This window comes from Pseudochaenichthys georgianus, unplaced genomic scaffold, assembly GCF_902827115.2.
Source record: "Pseudochaenichthys georgianus unplaced genomic scaffold, fPseGeo1.2 scaffold_1940_arrow_ctg1, whole genome shotgun sequence".
Classification (NCBI taxonomy): Eukaryota; Metazoa; Chordata; class Actinopteri; order Perciformes; family Channichthyidae; genus Pseudochaenichthys; species Pseudochaenichthys georgianus.
Window position 1 is genome coordinate 508 of NW_027262671.1, and position 24787 is coordinate 25294.

General features: G+C 41.8%; 1 protein-coding gene across 1 annotated transcript; it reads right to left on the reverse strand.

The window, feature by feature from the left end:
- Positions 1–2013: 2013 nt before the first annotated feature.
- Positions 2014–23758, reverse strand: LOC117441724 (zinc finger FYVE domain-containing protein 26-like; the record flags this gene model as incomplete). Its single annotated transcript, XM_034077756.2, has 14 exons — positions 23624–23758; positions 21469–21497; positions 20908–21044; positions 19767–19987; positions 16729–16876; positions 12687–12896; positions 12130–12345; positions 9786–9983; positions 9105–9185; positions 7448–7575; positions 7018–7192; positions 5827–5886; positions 2159–2341; positions 2014–2064 (listed from the first exon to the last, which is right to left on the reverse strand). Coding segments are annotated over exons 1-14 (1911 nt in total), but the record flags the coding sequence as incomplete, so codon positions are not given.
- Between the last annotated feature and the right edge of the window lie 1029 nt (positions 23759–24787).

Below are 24787 nucleotides of genomic sequence, written 5' to 3' on the forward strand. Positions count from 1 at the left end.
CTAAGGCGTCACACGTCTTTCTAAGGCGTAACTAGTCTTTCTAAGGCGTCACTAGTCTTTCTAAGGCGTCACTAGTCTTTCTAAGGCGTCACAAGTCTTTCTAAGGTGTCCCAAGTCTTTCTAAGGCGTCACACGTCTTTCTAAGGCGTAACTAGTCTTTCTAAGGCATCACTAGTCTTTCTAAGGCGTCACTAGTCTTTCTAAGGCGTCACTAGTCTTTCTAAGGCGTCACTAGTCTTTCTAAGGCGTCACAAGTCTTTCTAAGGTGTCACAAGTCTTTCTAAGGTGTCCCAAGTCTTTCTAAGGCGTCACTAGTCTTTCTAAGGTGTCCCAAGTCTTTCTAAGGCGTCACTAGTCTTTCTAAGGCGTCACACGTCTTTCTAAGGCGTAACTAGTCTTTCTAAGGCGTCACTAGTCTTTCTAAGGCGTCACTAGTCTTTCTAAGGCGTCACTAGTCTTTCTAAGGCGTCACTAGTCTTTCTAAGGCGTCACTAGTCTTTCTAAGGCGTCACTAGTCTTTCTAAAGTGTCACTAGTCTTTCTAAGGTGTCACAAGTCTTTCTAAGGCGTCACTAGTCTTTCTAAGACGTCACTAGTCTTTCTAAGGCGTCACTAGTCTTTCTAAGGCGTCACTAGTCTTTCTAAGGTGTCACAAGTCTTTCTAAGACGTCACTAGTCTTTCTAAGGCGTCCCTAGTCTTTCTAAGGTGTCACAAGTCTTTCTAAGGCGTCACTAGTCTTTCTAAGACGTCACTAGTCTTTCTAAGGCGTCACTAGTCTTTCTAAGGTGTCACAAGTCTTTCTAAGGCGTCACTAGTCTTTCTAAGACGTCACTAGTCTTTCTAAGGCGTCACAAGTCTTTCTAAGGCGTCACTAGTCTTTCTAAGGCGTCACAAGTCTTTCTAAGGCGTCACTAGTCTTTCTAAGGCGTCACTAGTCTTTCTAAGGTGTCACAAGTCTTTCTAAGACGTCACTAGTCTTTCTAAGGCGTCACTAGTCTTTCTAAAGTGTCACTAGTCTTTCTAAAGTGTCACTATTTTCTTCCACTATTGTTATTTAAATGTTTGTCTTCAGTATATTCTATGCTGCATTGTTGAAGGAGCCTGGGACTGGCATAGTAACGCTGTAAATATCGTTTACCTTGTTTTCCCTTCTCCCATTTTCCTTTGCTCTCTTTAAAGCCATACGACTCCATTGACAAAAAAATTCATTTTACCTGAGCAGAATATGGGAGTTGGTAAACACGGCCTCATATGGTTGGTTTGTTCGTGTTTGTGATTTAAAGTCAGTCGGTTTGGGTTCACCAAAGTCATACAATGACTAACCAAGCGGTAGACCAGAAACTCCTGTGTTCGGCAGGGTGAAAGGATTGTTTTTGTCAATGGCAGGTGCTTATTTGCTTTCCATGACCCTGATTATAGATAAGTTCTCCATACTATCCTACTTGAAAACATCTTCACTACCTCTTATAGCAGGGGTGTCAAACTCAAGGCCCGGGGGCCAAATCCGGCCCACGACTTCATTTTATGTGGCCCCGCAAGAGCTTGCAAAGAATATAATACGTTTATTATACGGTTACATGCCACTTTACAGAAGCAGGTGGCCCACAAACTACATGTCCCACAATGCATCTCGTTTGGGCACTGAAGAGACTTGCAATTATTTGCCCTGGATTTCTGCTTTCAAACGTAGTTAGTTATTACCCTATCCGATAATAATCCAATTAGAGGCAATAATGTAATGTAATACGTTATTTTATATATATATTATATATTTATATATGTATATTTATATATTTACATCCGGCCCTTTGAGTGCAACCATAATGCTAATGTGGCCCGCGATGAAATTGAGTTTGACACCCCTGCCTTATAGGATGACTTTCCCAACAACAATAGCCAAGCCTGAACCAAAGTGACCTGAGAACGGGCTAATTGCTCTCTCTATATCTCCATAGAACCGCCTTCAGGCAGGAAAAACACTGATAGAGACGAGAAGAGAAAGATTGTCTCTACCTTGCTCTCTGTGCTCTTGGCCTCCAGAATGAGGCTTTCCAGATCCTTGGCCTGCATCAGATAAAGAAGGTCAACAAAAGTCTTCAGGACGAAACAGAAAAACACAGAGTCGTGATTTGTTATCGTAGCTAAATGTTTTTCTCACATCTGCCGGGCTCTTATCTGCGAAGGAGACGCAGCTGAGGATCAGGGCGTCGCAGTCGTTCTTGGTGGCGGTTCCCGACTCCCCGACACATTTCAGGAGCTGCCGCACGGCGCCGTACTGCCGCTGCCGGACGAGTCTCTGCCCGGCACGGACATACACCGCCTGGGCCTCCAGCTGGAAGTCCTGAGGCAGGCAGGAGGGAGAGGAAACAGTTTTGATATAAATCAGGGGTGTCCAAACTACGGCCCGGGGGCCAAATGCGGGCCGCGGACCGTTTTGAATCGGCCCTCAATCAGCAAATTAAAAAAGTATAATGACTTAAGTATAATAAGCCTTTTTTCTTTTTAATGCTGCTATGGACAAGCTTGCACTAATGAACATTCCCAAAGATATTGAAGTGACTGTTATTTGGTATATATTGATTGTTGTGTTTTTTATCTTAATGTGTGCATATGTGTATATGTGTCTGATGATTGTGTGTATATAAGATAGACAGGGTTGGGTTGTAACGGAATACATGTCACGGCGTTACGTAATCAGAATACAAAAATCAAGTAACTGTATTCAGCTCGCGTTACATTTGAAAAACGAGTAATCTGATTACAGTTACTTTCGTAAACCTGAAGTGAATACATTTTGGAATTATTGGTGGAAAGATTTCCTCACAACATTTAATATTCATTACTAAAGGTACAGCGGAATCATCACAGCGCACAAAACCTATTACCACCGCAGATGGGCCAAAAAAGCGTTTGAAAAAAAAAAATCGCGGGTCTGCTCGCTCTGAAACAATAACAACGAAACATGGAGGAACAAAAGTCTGCGTTTAAATCGCGTGTGTGTATATAGAGGTGTGTGTGGTTAAAACACATCAGCCTGCGGTCGCTCTTTAGCCTTACTAATGATTATTTCTGAAGGTAAACACAGTGAAGGCGGTGCGAGCTCGTCTTCTCAGAGGCTGAGTTAACCCTCCCGCTGCCTCCTGGCGCTGCAGAGATGTCATGAAGTGAAGCAGGTTTTCCTTCTATAAACAGCTGCGGGCAGCAGATACCGTGAGAGTCACAGACAGGAATTCATAGATCAAGGCAGACTGGTGCACACAGTCTCCTCTCCTGTTTTGCCGATCAGGTGCTTAAACAAATATAGCTCTACACCCAGGGGCGGACTGGGACTACAAATCAGCCCGGGACTCTCGACCGCAAGTAAATACCGCTAGTAAATTGTCGGGGGGGGGGGGGGTGCTAGTGACTTACCGCAGAGGTAGACATTAAGGGTAAAATGCCACTGGCCCTCTGTTCATATTTGGTTTATTAAAATAATGATATTGTGGTCATTGTTAAAAAATGTCTGCTATTTTTATGAGTATTATTATTTGTATAATGCGCTTTCTGCCTTCCTGTCATTAGGAGTTAGACATGTAATGGCTATGTAATTGATTTGATTAGAACCTTCATTGTCCTAAACTGGTGGGACATTTCGCCAATACCTTTATATTGTCTACTCTTCACTTACTTGTCAGCATGGGTCGGCATTGATGGACAGAGCCGACAGAAGACCTTGTTTATATTGGCATCATATTGAGAGGTGACGCGTCCTAAAACCAGGAAGTAGCTGCTGGTTCCCTCGACAGAAAGCAATGGGATTTCTCCACAGGGTTTTGGAAAATAACTGGAAATAAGGTCTGTGGAAAACAAACCTATTTGATAAATGCACGTTTTGTTCAATCTCCACATGTCTACCCTACTTTTATAATTTCCGAATCATAAATCTAATCGATAGATTATAAAAGGGTTTTAGGACGCGTGACCGCACTAGAAGCCAACTCCATCGATCAAGCTGAAACCTTCTCTCCCTCTTCTTCTCCTCTCCCTGTCACTCTCCTTTAACTCCTCCGGTGACTTTCTTTTATTTGAAGATTGTTTTTTGCCCAGCGCTTGCCCGGTTACCGCTGGTATTAAAAACATTTTGGCGAATGGTTAGGTGGCGCGATAATCTGTAGTGAAGGAGCACGCTCACAGGAGCCTGCTTGCGCTGCGCTCCGCAGCAAACAGCAGTTTGCTTTTCACCCAACAACGACAACCGACTCACGGAACGCTATGTCGTAGCGTTGATAAACTAAACAATTTAACTAAATTGCTAGTCAAAATACCAATACCACAGGACCATTTTTTTAAGGCAATATTTTTAGTGGCCCGAGCGCGGGCAAGTGGAAAGTACGTTATGCTGGCCCGGGGTGTCTAAATAGTGCTTCAGGGCCAGCGGGCCATTTAATGTCGAGCCCTGCCGGTTACCGGCCGGCCCACATCGTCCGACCGGCCCACTTCAGTACCGGCCCATCGGGATTCGTCCCGAACGTCCCGATGGCCAGTCCGCCCCCGTCTACACCCCTGGCCGAAATGTCCTTAAAATGAAGTCCGAGTTCGACATTTTAATTCATGTCCTGCCAACACTGGCAGGACAGAAGGCGACACGCCCTTTCTAAGCCGTGTCCCTCACTCACTCCTCACATCCCAAGCTGCATCCCCAACAAGTGTATTATGTTGTTAAATCGTTTCAGATGTGATGTTTCAGTTGTGCTCTTGATAAGCCATTAAAACAGTAAAAACACGTTCAGTTTTCTTTTGCTTTTTGTGTCTCCTGTTCACCAAAACATACCCATTTTAGATGGAAAAAGAAAGTAATCCAAAAGTAATCTAAAAGTAATCTGATTACGTCTTTTTAAAGACACGTAACTGTAACTGTATTCGGATTACTTTCAGAGCCATGTAATCAGTAATCAGTAACCGATTACATTTACAAAGTAACCCTCCCAACCCTGAAGATAGATATATTTGATACATATCTGTATTTTGTATAATTGTATAATTGTATTCGGGATTGTTGGAAATGATTTCGATCTCTCTGTCTGTACACACACTGAAAGATTGACATTGAAGTTGACTTTGACAATACACTTCTGCTCGTCTGACTTCTTAAATATATATGTTCAAATATATAACACAGTATTCATGTGTCAATAAGCCAATTTTCAAATCAATTCAAGTTGAAAACATGTTCTAACAAATCTAAATTGATAAGAAAAAGCCCAATAACAAATGTACATAACAACCTTGAAACAAACCCTTCCTATTTCCTCTTATTATAATCGGCTTCTGTTTCAAGGAATGAGCTGCCAACACAGTAAAGTAAACCCTCTGGAGAGCTGTTATGTAGGCAGTTGTTTTCTTAAAGCATTTTCAAGTATCAAGAATAATTGGATTGGATTGACTTTTCCAACTTATAACTGAACCTATGAGGCAACATACCTCTAGTGAGCGGCCCAGCCCTTCGTATATTTGTCTGTATGTGGCCCTCGGTGAAAGAAGTTTGGACACGCCTGATATAAATAAAACAGGTTCCCACAGCTTGAGGGAAGTTAGATTTAGAGAGACTTTCTGAATGCCACTTGAAATTAGATTTAAGAACAAAGATCAAATACTAAGATGCAAAACAATGTAATAAGGGCTATGGTTTACTTCGGTTTAGGGACAATTATTCTACTTTATTATCTCCTTTAAAACACTAGAATCGAACACGTGAAGTTAATGTGAGCGGTGTTTCTTTAATATTTAAAAACAATAGATGTTACGGTAAAATACTGGGCACAGATCACCTCGTTCACAACGTACCTGTACGACTCTATAAGCGATACCAAAACCCTCCTCAATGTTTTTCCCTCCGAGCATCACCTGCAAGAATACAAATGAAAAAGACACTTCACTTATTTGATCATAAATTATCAACAGTATGTTCTTATATGTATAATATAGAGCAGGGGTCGGCACCGTAACCAGCGGCACACTAGGAATAAGTGGAATAAGTGTGCAAAATATTTAAATTGTATTTTCGGATCCTGAACGAGACCGCCGCCGCCAGAGCGCGTCTCCCCGTGACCTGCAGAAGGAAGCCATGCACGCAGCGCAGCCCCGCTCTCTTTAACTCCAGGTGACTTTCTGCCGCTTCCCTCCGCGGTGCTGATCGTCTCACCACGGAGGAAAGCACGTCACAAATTGCAGTACGCATAAGGAGCTGTACAAACGCTGCAGTGTTTGCGTGGCTGTGTCTTTAGTTGAAAGCCCAGTGGCGATCTGCTCATCTCTCATCGAAATAACATGCTACACCGGGGCGGACTGGCCATCTGTGTGTTCTGGAGAATCACAGAACGGACGATCGTCCTTATTATTATGCAGTTTAAACAAATTATTTAAATGTGCTTGTTCGGCATCATGTAAGTTGCGCTGACGGGTCCACACACTGCTTCCCCGCAGCGAGGCTCCCCCCGTCCTCCTGTTGACAGTTCACGAGCTTTGAGCCCGCCCCCAGTTGATAATTCACGGCACGCTGATAACAAATATTTTTCAAAAAGGTTGCCGACCCCAGATATAGAGAAACAATGAACTATGCCTTATAATAATTGACAATAATTACAGTATTAAGTATTAAATAAATAAATCCAACTTATGACATATTCTACAATGTTATTAAGGGTACCATAAACCATTACAAAAAGCCTCAGAAATAAAAAATATGTTTGTGTAACTGATGTTTACACAACACTCATTTTGCTCAGCTCCAACGTGACTTACATCAAGTGCATTCAAACATCTTGGGAGCATGTCCGCTTTAAAAAAAATAGAGAAATATATATACATTTATTTTACCTCCTACAAAACTACGACACATTGTATCCAGGGTTTTAACCATAGACTGTATATAAGGGTTTTAACACATGAGGAAAGGCATTAAAAAAACTGAAATGCATTGAAAATGATCAACGCATTTAAAACACACTACTGTTATAATAACAAGATGACCCTCACCTTGCAGGCGACCTCCACCTTCACGGGGCTGCCTCCGAACAGGGTGGGGGGGGCGCTGGCTCTGGGGGATTTGGGGGGAAATGTTGCCGTCCGAGGAGACTTCGGAGAGACGGCGCTCTCACAGCGGTGCAGGAAGCGAGTCACCTCCAGCTGCAGCTCGATGGTGTTCATATGCCTGCATGAATTAAGAGACAAATAACATACGGTAAAACAGGCCATTTATAAAGTGTCATTCTTCTTACTGTAATTATTTCTTTACTCATTTTCAATTATTTATACTCAATCCAATTGATCAACGTGTAAAGGAATAGTAAGGTAATGGATTATCTCGGGTAATGCAGTAGAAATGTCCGAGGGCTTAACAGGTTAAAGAAGCAAACATGTAGGTTTATTTCCTCGCATTAATTAAAATAAGAATATATGTAAAGACCTGGAGACGTCGCTGGAGGACATCATCTTCCTGAAGGAGTTGACCTGCGACCTCCTCTTCCCGCCCCCCCGGCCCTGCTGCTCCTGCAGGAACGTCCTCAGGTGCTCTTTGGCCCGGACCAGCCAGCTCTGCACAGGTGAACAGGTTAAGGTCAGGGGTCAGGGACTACTTTCTCTCAGAAGAAAGAAGAAATATTCTCTAAGTGTCAAAGAATAATTCTTCCTTACTCCTAAGATATTTAACATTTACTGTGTGTTGACATTTACGATCAGCCCTGCTCCTTATCTTCCGTAAGGAATGTGATAATGCAGTCGTATGTTGATACTATAAGTTTTATGGCTTGACCTAGCGGACTTTACGCTAAGCTCCACAGATGTGAGACATCTCCTGTGTCTCCAGATGTTAACGCCCCATCTCCCCAAATATGTTGTTTACTCTCTCTGAACTAGTTAAAGGTCTATCGAGAGATATGCTGGTCAGAATTGACATGGCAACCCACCCGTGCAGTCAGAACCTTTTGCTGCTGTCATTTCATTTCAAACCTTTATTTATCCAGGTGTATCCCATTGAGATCATTGATCTCTTTTTCAAGGGAGACCTGCGTAATTAAACTCCATGACATTTATGAGAGGGACTGCTCGAAAGTAGGATATTTGGGATATCCTTCGTAGCCAGGGTTTACGATCAGTTTTTGGGTGATTCGTACTGAGGAACAAGTATCACAGCACCGACGGGTGAAAAATAGTGTTTTGTTCAGGTAACACTTAAATACTTTGTTATGGAACGCAAAGCAGGGCAGGGGGCCAGTACACCCTCCTGAGGGTCCGACTGTGGATGTCATGCGAGCATAACATGGTGAAAACAATACATTTAAATTAAAAATCTGGACGAAAATGTTCGGATTTCCAAAGGGAGGTTCTTTGACTAAATAAAAAATCAAGAACCTAAAGAATAAATTACAAGAACATGAAGATGGAATGAAGGGTAAAAATAAAGAAGGCTTTCAATGCTCGGTGAGATGTACAGTGTCTAAATTGTTTAAAGTTAAACGTAATTAAACTCCATGACATTTATGAGAGGGACTGCTCGAAAGTAGGATATTTGGGATATCCGTCGTAGCCAGGGTTTACGATCAGTTTTTGGGTGATTTGTACTGAGGAACAAGTATCATAATAGTATATAATTAAATATCAAGAACCGAAAGAATTGAACTATTCATATCTTAGACTGCACTGTAACATTTAATGTTTATTTTGTTAGCTTTTCTTTTTAATGACTGATTTTAAAAGCCATTTTCTTAATGTCTTTCATTTTTTGTTTTTCTTTTATTATCTTTTACTGATTTTAAATGCCTTTGTCTGAATGTCTTTCATTTTTGTAAAGCACCTTGAATTGCCTGGTGCTGAAAGGTGCTATATAAATAAACTTGCCTTGCTCAAGTAGGTTCCACATGAAACATAAAAACATAAACAGAACAACAGAAAGGACATCTTACAGCATCATTACAGGGATTACAACTAACATAAGCTGTGACTTGTGATATGAATTCTCCGGCCGTTGACTTGTAATAAACTATCATTGTTTGACATCAAAGCTCCAGCTCTCCTCGTGTCTCTCTGAGTCCTGACTGCAGAAGTTTCCCTCACAGGAAGTATACCTGGTTTTCTCCCAGCTGCAGGTAGGAAGTGGCTCCATGAGTGAAGAATCTGATACAAGTCATGGCTGCACGCACGTGATCCTGCACGGGTACACAGCATGTCACACACAAACGGTATTATTTCATTATCTCGAAGAAAATGTTACAACAACGGCACAACACTGCTTTCCCAGTGTGGGCTTGTTTTCCACTTTACATATGTGACAGTTGCTCTATCTACAATGAAATAAGACAAACATTTATATAATGACAAGAAGTTAAAAAGGTGGGAATTTGCAATATAGATGAAGTGAAAAAAGTGCAATAAAAGCTATAATAAAATAATTGTATTTTCTCTATTTAGGATCGACTGTATAGAGCAGTGGTTTCCAAACTGGGGGTCAGGACCCAACAAGGTGTATCAAACTTTTCTCTCATCTTTGTGTATTTCCTGCAAGATATTATAGTTTTACTCCTTTAGGAAGCAGACAATGCTTTTAATTAAGGGTTCATAAGAAAAAAGATTGTAATTTTACCTTGAATTTGTGCAAAATAAACACTTTTCTAACATACCTTTACTATTTTTTCTATCATTACCTCTGTGGGACTAATGAAGGTATCCTGATTAGCTTGTTTTTTGTATTTAAATCAAGCCACGGACCTCACCACTGTCCCTTTCAAACGACAACTAAAGGCTCTGACCGTCATGAACTGCTGCAGCTGGTAGAGGGTGTTGAAGTATCCTCTCCTCTGCAGGAACTGGCAGGAGGCGATGAGGTACCGGCTGCAGGTCTCCAGACCCGGGTCCAGCTTCTCCATGATGCTCTGCAGAGAGCCGAGACGCCCTTTCTCCAGACTGGGCTGCAACACCCCCTCCAGAAACACCTCATCCGGGCACTCCTGAGACGTGGGACAAATAAAAACACATGTCAGACTTAGACATGGCAGGTTAGACGAAGAAGGGGCAGTCCTATTCTCGCTTAACGCCCTGCTGATATCTGTTTTCTGAAAAGGGTCTGATCAACCGAGACGGCTTGTTTTTTTGTATAAGTGTAACCGGTGTCGATAAGCGGTGTCTGCGTTGTGTTTAATGTTGTTGATGGACGAGCCAGCATACAGTCGAGGCGTTTATTCACTGACAATATACAACAAGTCAGTATTACATGTTGTCCCTCATGACAGTGGGGGAAACTTCTGAAGCTTCTGAAGTCAGGACTCAGAGAGAGAAAATTATTCCCCAACAATGATGACTTCTCTCACGTGGAACATTTACAAAAAGGAAGAGGAAAACGTGAGGGACACAACATGAAGGGGGGGGGGGGAAGTCCCCACAAAAATAATCTCCTGAGTACAGTAATAATAATAATAATTCATTTATTTTATATAGGCGCCATTCAAGGCTCTCAGGTCGCCGTACAAACACATAAAAAACAAGATACACAATACCTAACATAAACAGTGACTACATTCTGGAGGTTCCGCCCACTGATTCTAGACAGTCAGGTATTGAACGTTTAATAAATAAAGAACACAGAATTATTCAATACAAAACACAGAATTAGTGTGATTATACTAAATGATTTACAAAGAAATGTTTAACACTGAACACCACTGCGTATTTACAACTGTTACATAAACAGGGTACACAAACATACTTTTATTAGATGTTATTCTAAACAGAAATCCTGCTCACAAAGTAACATTTTGAATTTCAGACGCACACCTGGTGCCTTTTGTTCATGCATCTGACATTCAAAGGAAATCACTTAAAAAAGGTGCTTTGCCTTAAGAGGACTATCATGTTGACATCCAAAAATCTCCATACAATTATACATTCGCGTAATTTACCATTCTTACCGACTCGTTTTCTGAAAAACAACTTCAGCCCTGATCATCTCTAACGAAAATGTAAATATTCTACCTTTTAAATGCTATTTGTTCAAACTAATTCCAGTGTTATTCTTACGGCGCGTCCACACGGCGGCGTGCGTTCAACGCTTCTGCCCATTCGCTTTGAATGGGGTGCCGTCACGCTTCGCCGAACTGCATTGTGGTTCCGTCGCTTCACGTTGCTCGCTTCAAAAGTTGAGCAATGTTCAACTTTTGAAGCTTCGACGGAAGCGTCAGCCAATCGAATCATATGCCAGTACAAGCTCTAGCCAATCAAATCATATGCCAGTACAAGCTCTAGCCAATCAAATCATATGCCAGTACAAGCTCTAGCCAATCAAATCATGTGCCAGTACAAGCTCTAGCCAATCAAATCATGTGCCAGTACAAGCTCTAGCCAATCAAATCATGTGCCAGTACAAGCTCTAGCCAATCAAATCATGTGCCAGTACAAGCTCTAGCCAATCAAATCATGTGCCAGTACAAGCTCTAGCCAATCAAATCATGTGCCAGTACAAGCTCTAGCCAATCAAATCATATGCCAGTACAAGCTCTAGCCAATCAAATCATGTGCCAGTACAAGCTCTAGCCAATCAAATCATATGCCAGTACAAGCTCTAGCCAATCAAATCATATGCCAGTACAAGCTCTAGCCAATCAAATCATGTGCCAGTACAAGCTCTAGCCAATCAAATCATGTGCCAGTACAAGCTCTAGCCAATCAAATCATATGCCAGTACGAGCTCTAGCCAATCAAACCGTGTGCTTGTGTGTCCGGGGCGGGAGATTCATGTGATTGGTTGTTGGTCGAGTTTCAGACACGCCCACCGGCTAGCTTCAACGCACACGCCGCCGTGTGGACGCTGCGTTATATAAGCAAATCTTTAATATATATATTATAATAATGATTTTATGCTGTTTTTAATTAGTTGTATTCCTTTAGGGTCTTAGTACTGTCTAAACAATTTATCATAAACTTACTTTAGAAGGTTAGGTTTCAAAATCTAGAAACATTTTTAATTAAAACATTTCTAATTAAATATCCAGACTTGTCCCTAGCGATGCGCACGGGTTTACCGCACTGCATGTTTAATTAACAACTCTAATTGCGCCTGAATGTCTTCATAATTAATTTTAAAAGACACCGTCTCCTCACCTTGTTGAGCAGGTAGGTGAGCGCCTCCGTCAGGCAGTCGTGTCTCATGTAGAAGCTGACGAGCGCCAGGTGAGTCCCGAAGGTGTTCAGGTAGAAGAGACACTCCTGCTGCCGGACGCCCTGCAGAGGAGCCTCGCTGCGATCAGAAGGACCCGAAGACTCACTCAGAGCCTCCTCCAGATCCCTGAGGGACGCCAGGATGTCCTCACCTGGAGACTACACACACCATGTATACCTCACTTCAGGGGACATTACATACACACACACACACCATGTATACCTCACTTCAGGGGACCACACACACACACACACACACACACACACACACACACACACACACACACACACACACACACACACACACACACACACACACACACACACACACACACACACACACACACACACACACACACACACACACACACACACACACACACACACACACACACACACACACACACACACACACACACACACACACACACACACACACACACACACACACACACACACACACACACACACACACACACACACACACTTCTCCCCCTTACCGAGTTCAGATTGAGCTGCACGGTGTTCTCCAGGTGCTGCACCACCTCCTGCAGCAGTAAGGGCCCCAAGTTCAGCTGGTTCCGGTCCAGAGGGGCCTTCAGGAAGCGGGAAAACTTCTCCCTGGCTCCAGAGAGGTTTCCTGCCTTCAGACAGGCCATCCCCCACGCCTGCCACACACCCCCTGTCTCCAGACCACTCTTAGTCGACACCTAGAATAACAGACAAACAACCAGGAAAAGAAAATAGATATCAATAAGATGTTTTTTACTTAAGTGTATTACCTAAGAGACCAAGATATTTAGGGACAGAAATGTCTATAATTATAGGAAAACCTGCAAGACATTTATCATATTCAGCAACAATGAAACACACGAGCACAACATTGTAATCTGATTACGGCTCTTTTTTATCTAACTGTTTGAAGCTGTAAGGCAATGTGGTCCTTGAACTATCTGTCCTGTCCTTTCCAACAATGTGTCAGACAAAGGAGGAGATGCCTTATGCAAGTTTTGAAAGTCACAAGCGTCTCGTCTGACACCCAGACGTTGTGCAACTCAAACATTCCCCCGAGCACATTTCTGTGTCGTAACTGTATGTGATCTACAGTCGACGACATGTCAGGTTGTGTAATGTTCAGCGTCACGTGCCAGGTATTTTAGTTCAAAGCTGGTAGTACAGTGTCTCCTCGAGGAGAGAAACATATTTGAAATCCTCAGAAGTTTCATCATTAAATACTGCCGTACTGTAGGTGTGTCAGGTGTGTGAGTATGTTGAGCATTCAGGAGATTTAAAGAGGCCGTATTCTGCTTTCTGGGGTTTTCCAGTTCCTCGAGTGCAGTGCGTCTCAAACATTTTTTCAGTCATGTACCCCCTGACCGACCCCGAAAATGTTTGATCGAAAAAGCCTATACAAATAATTCCAATATAGTGATGTTCCCTCAGTGATTGATTTATTAACTCCTTTACAACAAACTAAATCAAAGACATACATACACATAGTAACGTGTGTTGTTTATTGTTCTCTTTTATTACATTACATTGCATTTAGCTGATGCTTTTATCCCAAGCGACTTACAATAAGTGCGTTCGACCACCAAAATACAAACTTGAAGAAAACAGAATCATATAAGTACATCAGGCTTCATAGAGCAAAACATTTCAAGTGCTACTCAACTGGCTTTAGGTAAGCCAGTCCTTTATTAGTATATAAGTGCTTTGTTAATAGTTCTATCGCTCGAAGTGGAGTCGAAAGAGATGAGTTTTCAGTCTGGAAGATGTGTAAGCTTTCTGCCGTCCTGATGTCAATGGGGAGCTCATTCCACCATTTTGGAGCCAGGATAGCAAACCCACGTGTTTTTGCTGATGGGAACTTGGGTCCCCTTCGCAGCGAGGGTGCCCTCTTTCCTCCTTTTTATTTTATTTTATATATTTTCTTATAACTAATGCTGTTGATATATTGTAATTTTCAGGGTGTCTATTACCATCTGGCCGGGGACAACGGCTGGAAATTAGCCATGTCGGCTAAAGCTGCTCCATTTACTGTTTTTGTGAAAGTTCATCGATGGGGACTGTCCACGACACTATAAATAAATAAATAAATAAACTAAGGATATTTTCATTTTATGCATGACAAAAGAAAAGAAATTTAAACTGATTTTTCAAAGGACTTTTTCAACTGAAGTAATATCTGTTTAACAAACCAATGAACAAAATGATATATTATGCAAAACTATAAAATACAATACACCAATTTGACATGTTTATATAGAGGACCCTCTTGGTGTTTTCTATTTAACTTATTGTACTAAGATTATTTTTGTAATCATGCATGGTATTTTTTTAATTAACTTTTTTTTAAATCTCACATACCCCCTGCAGTACCCCAACGTACCCCTAGGGGTCCGCGTACCCCCATTTGAGAATCACTGCTCTAGTGTGTTCTTTAGGTTTGTGTGTACACGGTCTGCAAAGAGGGAAGTCATTGTTTACTTCAGAAACAGGCAGTGGCGGTTCTAGACCAATTTGACCGGGGGGGCCAGTTATTTTCTGAGGGGGCCCCTTTAGTTGAAAGCCCAGTGGCGATCTGCTCATCTCTCATCTAAATAACATGTTACACCGGGGCGGACTGGCCATCTGTGTGTTGAACTTTCCTGTCGGCTCCCAGATCGTAGTCAAGGAGGGGATGACACTCTGTCGTCTCCCTGGGCAGAAGCAACAAGCTTCAGGTTCAATAACCCACTTTAGCTTAAATGACTGGAGAGAGGGGAGCTCTTCTTGGGAGGCCGTTGCATTTATTTAGCTGTTCTTCTGTTTCACAAAATACATCACAGACCTCTGTTTTTCTGCTGCCTCGTTTCACTTCCAGAAACATACACACGTTCCCTCACTGTCGCTCTACCATCCACAAACACACATGCACAAGCCACACCCCTCTCTCTCTCTCTTAAAAGGGACAGTAATCTCATCTCACTCTGCATGACCCTAATATCATAACACGTGTGCTCTGGAGAATCACAGAACGGACGATCGTCCTTATTATTATGTCGTTTAAACCAATTATTTAAATGTGTTTGTTAAATTCGGCATCATGTAAGTTGCGCTGACAGGTCCACACACTGCTTCCCCGCAGCGAGGCTCCCTCGCCCTCCTGCTGAGTTGACGAGCGTCAAGCTCCTCAACCCCGCCCCCGTTGATAATTCTCGATCGTTGGCACGCTGATAACAATTTTTTTTTAAATGGCACTTCATATCAAAAAGGTTGCCGACCCTTGCTCTAGGGGGTCCGGGGGCATGCACCACCGGGAAGATCTTTTTTTAATGTTGAAGTTAAATGCATCAATCTGGTGCACTTTGAGCACAAAAGGAATTTATGGATACAGCTCTCAACACTCAGATGAAAGGAGCTGTATACTTTTCAATAAAAATAAAAAAAATCTTTGGAATATGATCACAACCAATAACAAATCATTTAAACTTGTTTATTCCTATCTTATGTTACCCAGTTAGCATTCTTTCTTTTTATTTATGCATATTTTACCAATCACTCCCCTTTTAAACTGTTTTTAATTGTTGTTACTGTCTGATAGTACACATTGGAATGATTTTTTACTTTATTTTTTACAACTATATGAAATAGATAAAGGTGTGCTCTCTCTAATGGGTCCGACTAGAATTACAAATATCGTTAGTTCCAATTATTCCGTCAGCCAATAAATCAAAGGCAGTGTTAGGGCCCCCCCCTAGAACCACCCCTGGAAACAGGGACATCACTATGGATCACCTGCGCTTCTATTGGCTAGCGCTCAAACACATTGAACGTGATAGGCTAAGTGGCGGGACATCTCCAAGCGGTTGATCAATCACAACAGAGCCGGCCAGCTAACCAATCAGAGCAGACTGGGCTCTGGTTTCAGACAGAGGGTGAAAAGAGGTGCTGCATCACAGGCAGTATGGGAAAAATAAAGAGCTTTTTGAACATTAAAGCATGGAGGCACTACATACTGATATACACCTGAACATCAGCAGGAGAGGACTCTTTAAAGTAGAGACACTACATACTGATATACACCTGAACATCAGCAGGAGAGGACTCTTTAAAGTAGAGACACTACATACTGATATACACCTGAACATCAGCAGGAGAGGACTCTTTAAAGTAGAGACACTACATACTGATATACACCTGAACATCAGCAGGAGAGGACTCTTTAAAGTAGAGACACTACATACTGATATACACCTGAACTTCAGCAGGAGAGGACTCTTTAAAGTAGAGACACTACATACTGATATACACCTGGACATCAGCAGGAGAGGACTCTTTAAAGTAGAGACACTACATACGATTTAAACTTTAAGGCACTCCCTTTTAAAACAGTTAAAATGCCTTTATTGTCTTACATTTAAAAACAAACTCTGAATTCTCTCGCCTTTTTTGTCTCCCTGACGAAGGTTTAACAATATCAGAGTTTGTTTTAAGGTCCAACGTATCGATGCAATGACCAGGAAGGAATACAAAGGTATAAATAGCCGTCCTCCTCACCTCCACGGCCAGCTGGTAGTGCTCGGCCTCCAGCAGCTGGTGACGGAGGCGAGTGATGGCAGAAGTCTCCACGATGTCGTCCAGAGAAGGAATATCTTTGTAGTTCGCCGTGACCAGAATCTTCAGCACGTCTACTTTGCTGATGTAGCTGAGGAAATAGAGGATAAGTAAAAGAGTGAGATTGGAAAAATGTGCTATGACCAACAGTCTGAATTCTGAGATATATTTTAACATTTTGCCCTTATCATGTTCCATACGTAGCATCTTATGTTTAATATTCTTTTCATTTTAACAGTGATAAGATGATACGATACCAAGACCTAAACTTAAGACAAAACATATCGAAGAAAAAATACAAAAATAGACACCGACATAAAAAATATGTTATCATCTCAAATGCCTAAATATTATCGAATCATTTGTGTGATTGTTTTAGGTGATTTCTAGAATGTGCCTGAGTCCAATCCCAGAAATAGGTTTTTCTCTCGCAAACACTTTCTTTACGTGGCTTTGAACTGACCACGACAGAGTTCCCAACATCTTTGCAGACACAAACAACTGAAAAACACCCACTAACACAAAGACACTGCAAAAATGTGAAATGAGAAGTACATTTGTCTGATTTCTAGTCAGTAAATGTCTTTACACTTGAGACAAGACATAATAACTTGAGAAGTAACAGTGTAATAAGATAAGGAATCTTGTTTTTTAGATAATGCATCTCTTAAAAACATTATTTTGAGTTATATCTCAGATGAAACACCCGGTTTTTAACCTCTTAAGCCCGAAGGTCCCCCCAGTGGACCCCTCCCACCGTTTTTTTACGAGGGCTTCTTAACATTTATGAAACTATTAATGTTCCATACCCTTTTAACGGTAAGAAACTCAGCTAACTGACAATGTGAACCATTTTTAGCTAAAAGAAACACAAGAGTAACAGCAAGCCTTTGAATTAGCATGGAGCGAAAAAATGCTAACTAATGCTAACGCTTTTTACACAGAACTCACGGTAGAAATGCCCTTATTACTATCTTAACTGCACAAACAAGATATACGATTTAAAGCTGAGACTCCACAGATTCCACACATGTAATGTCATCACTGTACGACCTCGAATTCCTGGAGCTATCAGCCAGAAAAGAGAAAGTAAACAACATCCGGTTTCAAAAATATTACAATAATTACGTCTTGCCTTTTTTGATTTGTGATCAAAAGTTGTGTTCAACGGAATAAAAACGCCGCTCAAGGTTAATCCAATGTCTTTGTGTCACGTAGACATTTTTACTGATAATCCATCATCATATTTATGGCAATATACTGGGTATGAAGTTTTTCCGTCCAGGCTTGTACTTTCAGATATGTTTCGTTTGCTTTTCTATTACGTCCGCAATGGTAATGTTTACGTGGATTTGGGAACTGCCCATCGATTCTAATGGTTAAGAAAAAGGTGTAAATCACCCAAATCGACCAATGGGTTCCAGAGATATGGTCCTGCGTAAAGTATAAAGAATGCCAGCCAGCTTAAGTACATTACGCAGCAGACTTTACTTATTGTTTACTACGCAAGGAAGCAGGACCCAGAGCGCACGGAGCACAGAGCGGACAGCAGATAACGGAATTGCAGTTTTATTGCTTATAGATTATCAGAACATTTCAAAGGGGACACAGCCCCATTGGATATTAACCTATGGATTAACTACATCATCATTTTTTATTGTTTTAATGCCATTGAAGACCAGTTTAGTCCAGACAAAGAGGAAGGTGAGCCATGTTAGCCTAGCATTAGCGCTAGCGCCACTTGTTTTGATGTACGTTTTTGTTGATAATGTCGCGAGTTTTTATCTTTCAGTGTTGAGGTGGGCACCGTTAGATTCTGTGTCTTTACGATCATAAACGATGTGTTGGATGTGCAGCTAGGATAAGTAATAAGGGAGCTAGGAGTGATTTTCGGTGCAGTAATAGGTTAGCATTTTTCGCTCTGGGCTAATTCAGAGGCTCACTGTTAGCATTGTGTTTTTTTTTTGAAAAAATAAATGAAAAAGATCAGTTAAATTAGTTTTTCCCGTTATATGGATATAAAATATTCATAGTTTATTAAATATTAAGGTTCCTTAGACGTCGTTTCCTGCAAATGACGCGATTTCGGGTCCGTGGAGCCTAAGAGGATAACAGAGTATGTTTTTATATTTAATTTTGTATACATTTTTATTTTCACAACAGTTGTATTTGGATGGAATGAATACTTAGTGATAATTCAAAGTAATAAAATTATTTTTACAGTGAAAAAGTTCAAATGGAACTGATGGTTCCCAAATTACCCAGAGGTGAGTCCGCCTGGACTTTATTTTGCTAAACCTCTCTAAAAAGGTCAAATTTCACTTGTTTTGCATCAATCTTGATACAGGGTAATTATTATATGTTATAGTTTGGATTCCTAAAGCTTTTAGTCTACCATCCCATCATCCAAGGGTGGTTTTCACTATAAGTAATGTTTTTTTTTTAGGCGGACATTAGAATTGACATGTTTTTACATGTTCCATCTGAATTTACTTTAAAATAAAAACATCTATATTGATTCTGACACCTCTACCTCCAACTCACAGATGTAACCTTGCTTTGAGAGAAAAGATTATTAATTTACCCCTTTTAGAAGTGAAGATATAGTCTTTGTTGTGTTAGTGGCATTTTCGAGCCTGAAACCTGAAAAACAGGCTCAGGGCTTAAGAGGCTAAGCACCTGTGGTATTTGCAAAAGATGGATCGTGTGGTTTCACAAATAATTCTTACTTGATGTTAGAATTTTTTTTTGTTGCTTTTCTGGCTTATTTTGTAACACAACATTTCCTGGTCAAATATAGGTTAACAAGATCTAATTTATCTAAATATCTGATCTAACATCAACAAATGTTACCAAGCAATTTATACCTGTTCTACTTGCAGATTTATTTGCTTATTACAAGCGAAAAAACTTGTTTTCACTATTTGTGTACTTGTTCTTGGAGCAGCATGTTCTCCAGTGGACCCGGGGTTACATCTCACCTGTCGCACAGCGCGAGGTCCTGGCTGCGGCCCACCTTGACGAACATGAGTTTTGCGCTGAAGAGCAGCTGCTTCATGATGTCAGTGAGCAGGCAGGCGTCCACCTCGGGGTTTGTCAGTTTCCGAGACAGAGAGCGGCAATGGCTGATCAGCTGATGCCCGCAGGCCGTCTGATCGCTGTGCAGAGACAGCAGCGCCACGCACAGGAACGCACTGGGAGCCTGTGAGATAAAGGAAACCACTGACATTATCTTACTGTATTCACTGGGTTAATTCTACTTTAAAAGGTCCCCTAGTATACTGTCTTACATCAATATATCACAGGTCTCAGATATATACAGAGCCTGTCTCTGATTGGCTGAAACCCCAAACAGATCATTGCAGCATTACCCATAATCCCCTCTGTTTCAGCCCTGTTTCCAAAGTGCTGATTCTCTGTCTGTTACTTTAGATGAAAATAAGGAGCCCCTCCCCACGCCCCTCTGAGACACATTTGGTTACAAAGAACTCAATGGGGATAAGGGGGGGGGGGGGGTTACCTTGGTGCTGATTGGCTAATGGCTACACAAGACAAAACATCGTTATGACATCATAAAGTGGCCAAAATCTGATCAGCTCATTTCAGACGGGTTTTTATAGAAATGGATCAAAAAGAGAGAATCTTTGTTCCTGAAACTTTCAGAGTCTCTTTCCACAGAGGGGACACATGTTGATGTAGAAGAGACATGGAGAAGAGGGGACACATGTTGATGTAGAAGAGACATGGAGAAGAGGGGACACGTGTTGATGAAGAAGAGACATGGAGAAGAGGGGACACATGTTGATGTAGAAGAGACATGAAGAAGAGGGGACACATGTTGATGAAGAAGAGACATGGAGAAGAGGGGACACATGTTGATGTAGAGGAGACATGAGGAAGAGGGGACACAGGTGTAAAAAGGTGTCTTTTATCGTCGGCCGGGGATAACAGCTGGAATATGATCTCAAATTTAGGCTGCAACCCATAATCCATATGTCAAGACGAGTAGCATTTAAGAAACATAAGATGGGTTGAGTGTTACCTGAAGGGATAGTTTGTATGCTTGTTGTCAGCAAGCTAAGAATGGCCGATGATTTGTAATAAGAAATGTTAACACCCGACCTGTTCGTAGTAGAACTCGCTCCGCAGCAGCTTGTTCTCGGCAGGGTTCGTGCTCAGGTGGATCTGTCGTTGGATCACTTCGGGAAGATGCAGCATCCCGTCCAAAGCTTCCTCCGTCACCACGGGACTTCCTGTGTCTGCGGGAGGAGAGCAGAGAGGGTCGGGGGGACACTCCAGGCCATTTAAATATCAATGATTTGAGAAAAGCAGAATTTTGGATATTCAAGATGGCCGTTTTCTCTGTGACCAAAACAAGTAGTGATCGTCTCCGTGAAACAGCTGGGAGACAAGTTCTACCAGATGAAAATATTTGGCTGTTTTTTTATATCTGTCACAACAGGTTTAAAAAAGGTCTAAAATCGGCAGAAAAGCACCTTTTAAAATATATTCTAGCCAAAAGACAGACATTGCATTCATTTTACATAACTTAGAGATATTTAAGATGGCGGTTTTTCTGAGTGCATGTGTCAGTGTTGTGCTTTTACTTATAAAAGAAAGTTAACTCCAATGCAGCAAAGAGGAGACATTTTCCATATCCTTTATATATATTTTTCAATGTACCTTCAGCTGGTTCCATCTCATCGTCAGAACTGAACGTGGAGAGAAAGAAAAACGGCACGAATTAATTTCAAAACACATTGATTTTATATGGATCGACATGATTTCTTAAAAGAGGTCGGCCACTTTTAATTCTTAGGTAGGTCAGGTTTCCAATATGGTTGATCTTTTGACAACTACCTCTCAAAAGCTCTGGATGTACACAACAGACTGTAAAATAAAATCAGCTTTGTTATTTTGAAAACAAGCATTTCTTATTTCTTCTGTCATTTCTAGATTATGCCACTGTGATATTCAAGACTCTCTTCTTCATGTCTCCTCTACATCAACATGTGTCCCCTCTTCTTCATGTCTCTTCTACATCAACATGTGTCCCCTCTTCTTCATGTCTCTTCTACATCAACATGTGTCCCCTCTTCTTCATGTCTCTTCTACATCAACATGTGTCCCCTCTTCTTCATGTCTCCTCTACATCAACATGTGTCCCCTCTTCTTCATGTCTCTTCTACATCAACATGTGTCCCCTCTTCTTCATGTCTCTTCTACATCAACATGTGTCCCCCTCTTCTTCATGTCTCTTCTACATCAACATGTGTCCCCTCTTCTTCATGTCTCCTCTACATCAACATGTGTCCCCTCTTCTTCATGTCTCCTCTACATCAACATGTGTCCCCTCTTCTTCATGTCTCTTCTACATCACCATGTGTCCCCTCTTCTGCATGTCTCTTCTACATCAACATGTGTCCCCTCTTCTTCATGTCTCTTCTACATCAACATGTGTCCCCTCTTCTGCATGTCTCTTCTACATCACCATGTGTCCCCTCTTCTTCATGTCTCCTCTACATCAACATGTGTCCCCTCTTCTTCATGTCTCTTCTACATCAACATGTGTCCCCTCTTCTTCATGTCTCTTCTACATCAACATGTGTCCCCTCTTCTTCATGTCTCCTCTACATCAACATGTGTCCCCTCTTCTTCATGTCTCTTCTACATCAACATGTGTCCCCTCTTCTTCATGTCTCTTCTACATCAACATGTGTCCCCTCTTCTTCATGTCTCTTCTACATCAACATGTGTCCCCTCTTCTGCATGTCTCTTCTACATCAACATGTGTCCCCTCTTCTCCATGTCTCTTCTACATCAACATGTGTCCCCTCTTCTTCATGTCTCTTCTACATCAACATGTGTCCCCTCTTCTGCATGTCTCTTCTACATCAACATGTGTCCCCTCTTCTTCATGTCTCTTCTACATCAACATGTGTCCCCTCTTCTTCATGTCTCTTCTACATCAACATGTGTCCCCTCTTCTGCATGTCTCTTCTACATCAACATGTGTCCCCTCTTCTCCATGTCTCTTCTACATCAACATGTGTCCCCTCTTCTTCATGTCTCTTCTACATCAACATGTGTCCCCTCTTCTGCATGTCTCTTCTACATCAACATGTGTCCCCTCTTCTTCATGTCTCTTCTACATCAACATGTGTCCCCCTCTTCTTCATGTCTCTTCTACATCACCATGTGTCCCCTCTTCTTCATGTCTCTTCTACATCAACATGTGTCCCCTCTTCTGCATGTCTCTTCTACATCAACATGTGTCCCCTCTTCTCCATGTCTCTTCTACATCAACATGTGTCCCCTCTTCTTCATGTCTCTTCTACATCAACATGTGTCCCCTCTTCTGCATGTCTCTTCTACATCAACATGTGTCCCCTCTTCTCCATGTCTCTTCTACATCAACATGTGTCCCCTCTTCTTCATGTCTCTTCTACATCAACATGTGTCCCCTCTTCTGCATGTCTCTTCTACATCAACATGTGTCCCCTCTTCTGCATGTCTCTTCTACATCAACATGTGTCCCCTCTTCTCCATGTCTCTTCTACATCAACATGTGTCCCCTCTTCTCCATGTCTCTTCTACATCAACATGTGTCCCCTCTTCTTCATGTCTCTTCTACATCAACATGTGTCTCCTCTTCTTCATGTCTCTTCTACATCAACATGTGTCCCCTCTTCTTCATGTCTCTTCTACATCAACATGTGTCCCCTCTTCTTCATGTCTCTTCTACATCAACATGTGTCCCCTCTTCTTCATGTCTCTTCTACATCAACATGTGTCCCCTCTTCTTCATGTCTCTTCTACATCATCTGCGGGGTCTTACTCTGGGTGGAAGTAGGCGTAGCACTGGTCACAGACCCGGACCTCCTCGTCTCCCGGACATCCTGCCACCGGCATCTTGCGCTCCGAGCAGGCGTGACAAACCAGACGGCCGCACCGGCGACAGTGATGCCGTCTGTTAAACTGGAAAAGCAAAAGACAAATAGTGATTATTTACCGATTCATTTCACACTTGGAAACCCAGACGGGGTGATCTATTGTTTGTGTTATCAAAAACAAATGCTCTCCTTTGTTTCCGAGTTAAAAACCGATGAGAAAGAAAATGCCGTCTTTGAAACTGGTGGGAAAAAGGTTTTACTTAAATGGTCAAATATAAGTTTTCCAGGATAATTTTAGCAGTTTTTTATTTTCTGTGAACATTTGTTGTCAGAAGAATCTTTAAAAATATGAATAAAAGCGTCAGATTTCAACCAATTTAAAGGTCACCTATCATGCTATCTTTAGGCAACAGCATGGGTCTCAGATATATAAACAACATGTCTATGAAGTGTTTTGCTCAAAATACCAAACAGATCATTCTAGCCATGCCTCATGTTCCTCTATTTCAAAAGTGCTGATTTGGGGATAAAGCTTTAAAAGAGGAGGGGTCTGAGCTCATGCGGGACCCGGCAGCTACCGTCTAAACTAAATGCTGCCGTGATGAAACTCCATATCATGGATCATCAAGGATCTGAAACAGTTTGGAGCTCAAAGGCTTTCTCTCTTGCCGGTTATACCACAAGGTGAGTTCCTTTCTACTTCCTGCTTCTTCACACACATGCTCTCCAGTACAGGTTAGCTCTGAGTGTTAGCGATGCTAATGCTAACACCGACCATATTACGTCCAAAACAGTCGGGCTTTGTTTCTGATAGCAACGTTTCTGATTGGGCCGTGGGTCCACATTTCAGATGTTACGTCATATCGGACGCAAATCTGGATCAGCTCCGTTGTTCCCCGTTTTTAGAGATGTGGGTACGGTGGAAAAGAGAGAGGGTTTTATTTTCTGACGCTGCGTGAGTTCCCTGACACACCGGGGACACATGTTGATGTAGAGAAGACATCACAAAGTGCACTTTGCATGATAGGTCCCCTTTAAAGTTACATTTCTAGCAACAACAAAAAAGGTAAATAATGGTATAAAAAGAAACCTTTCCACTTTAAAATGTC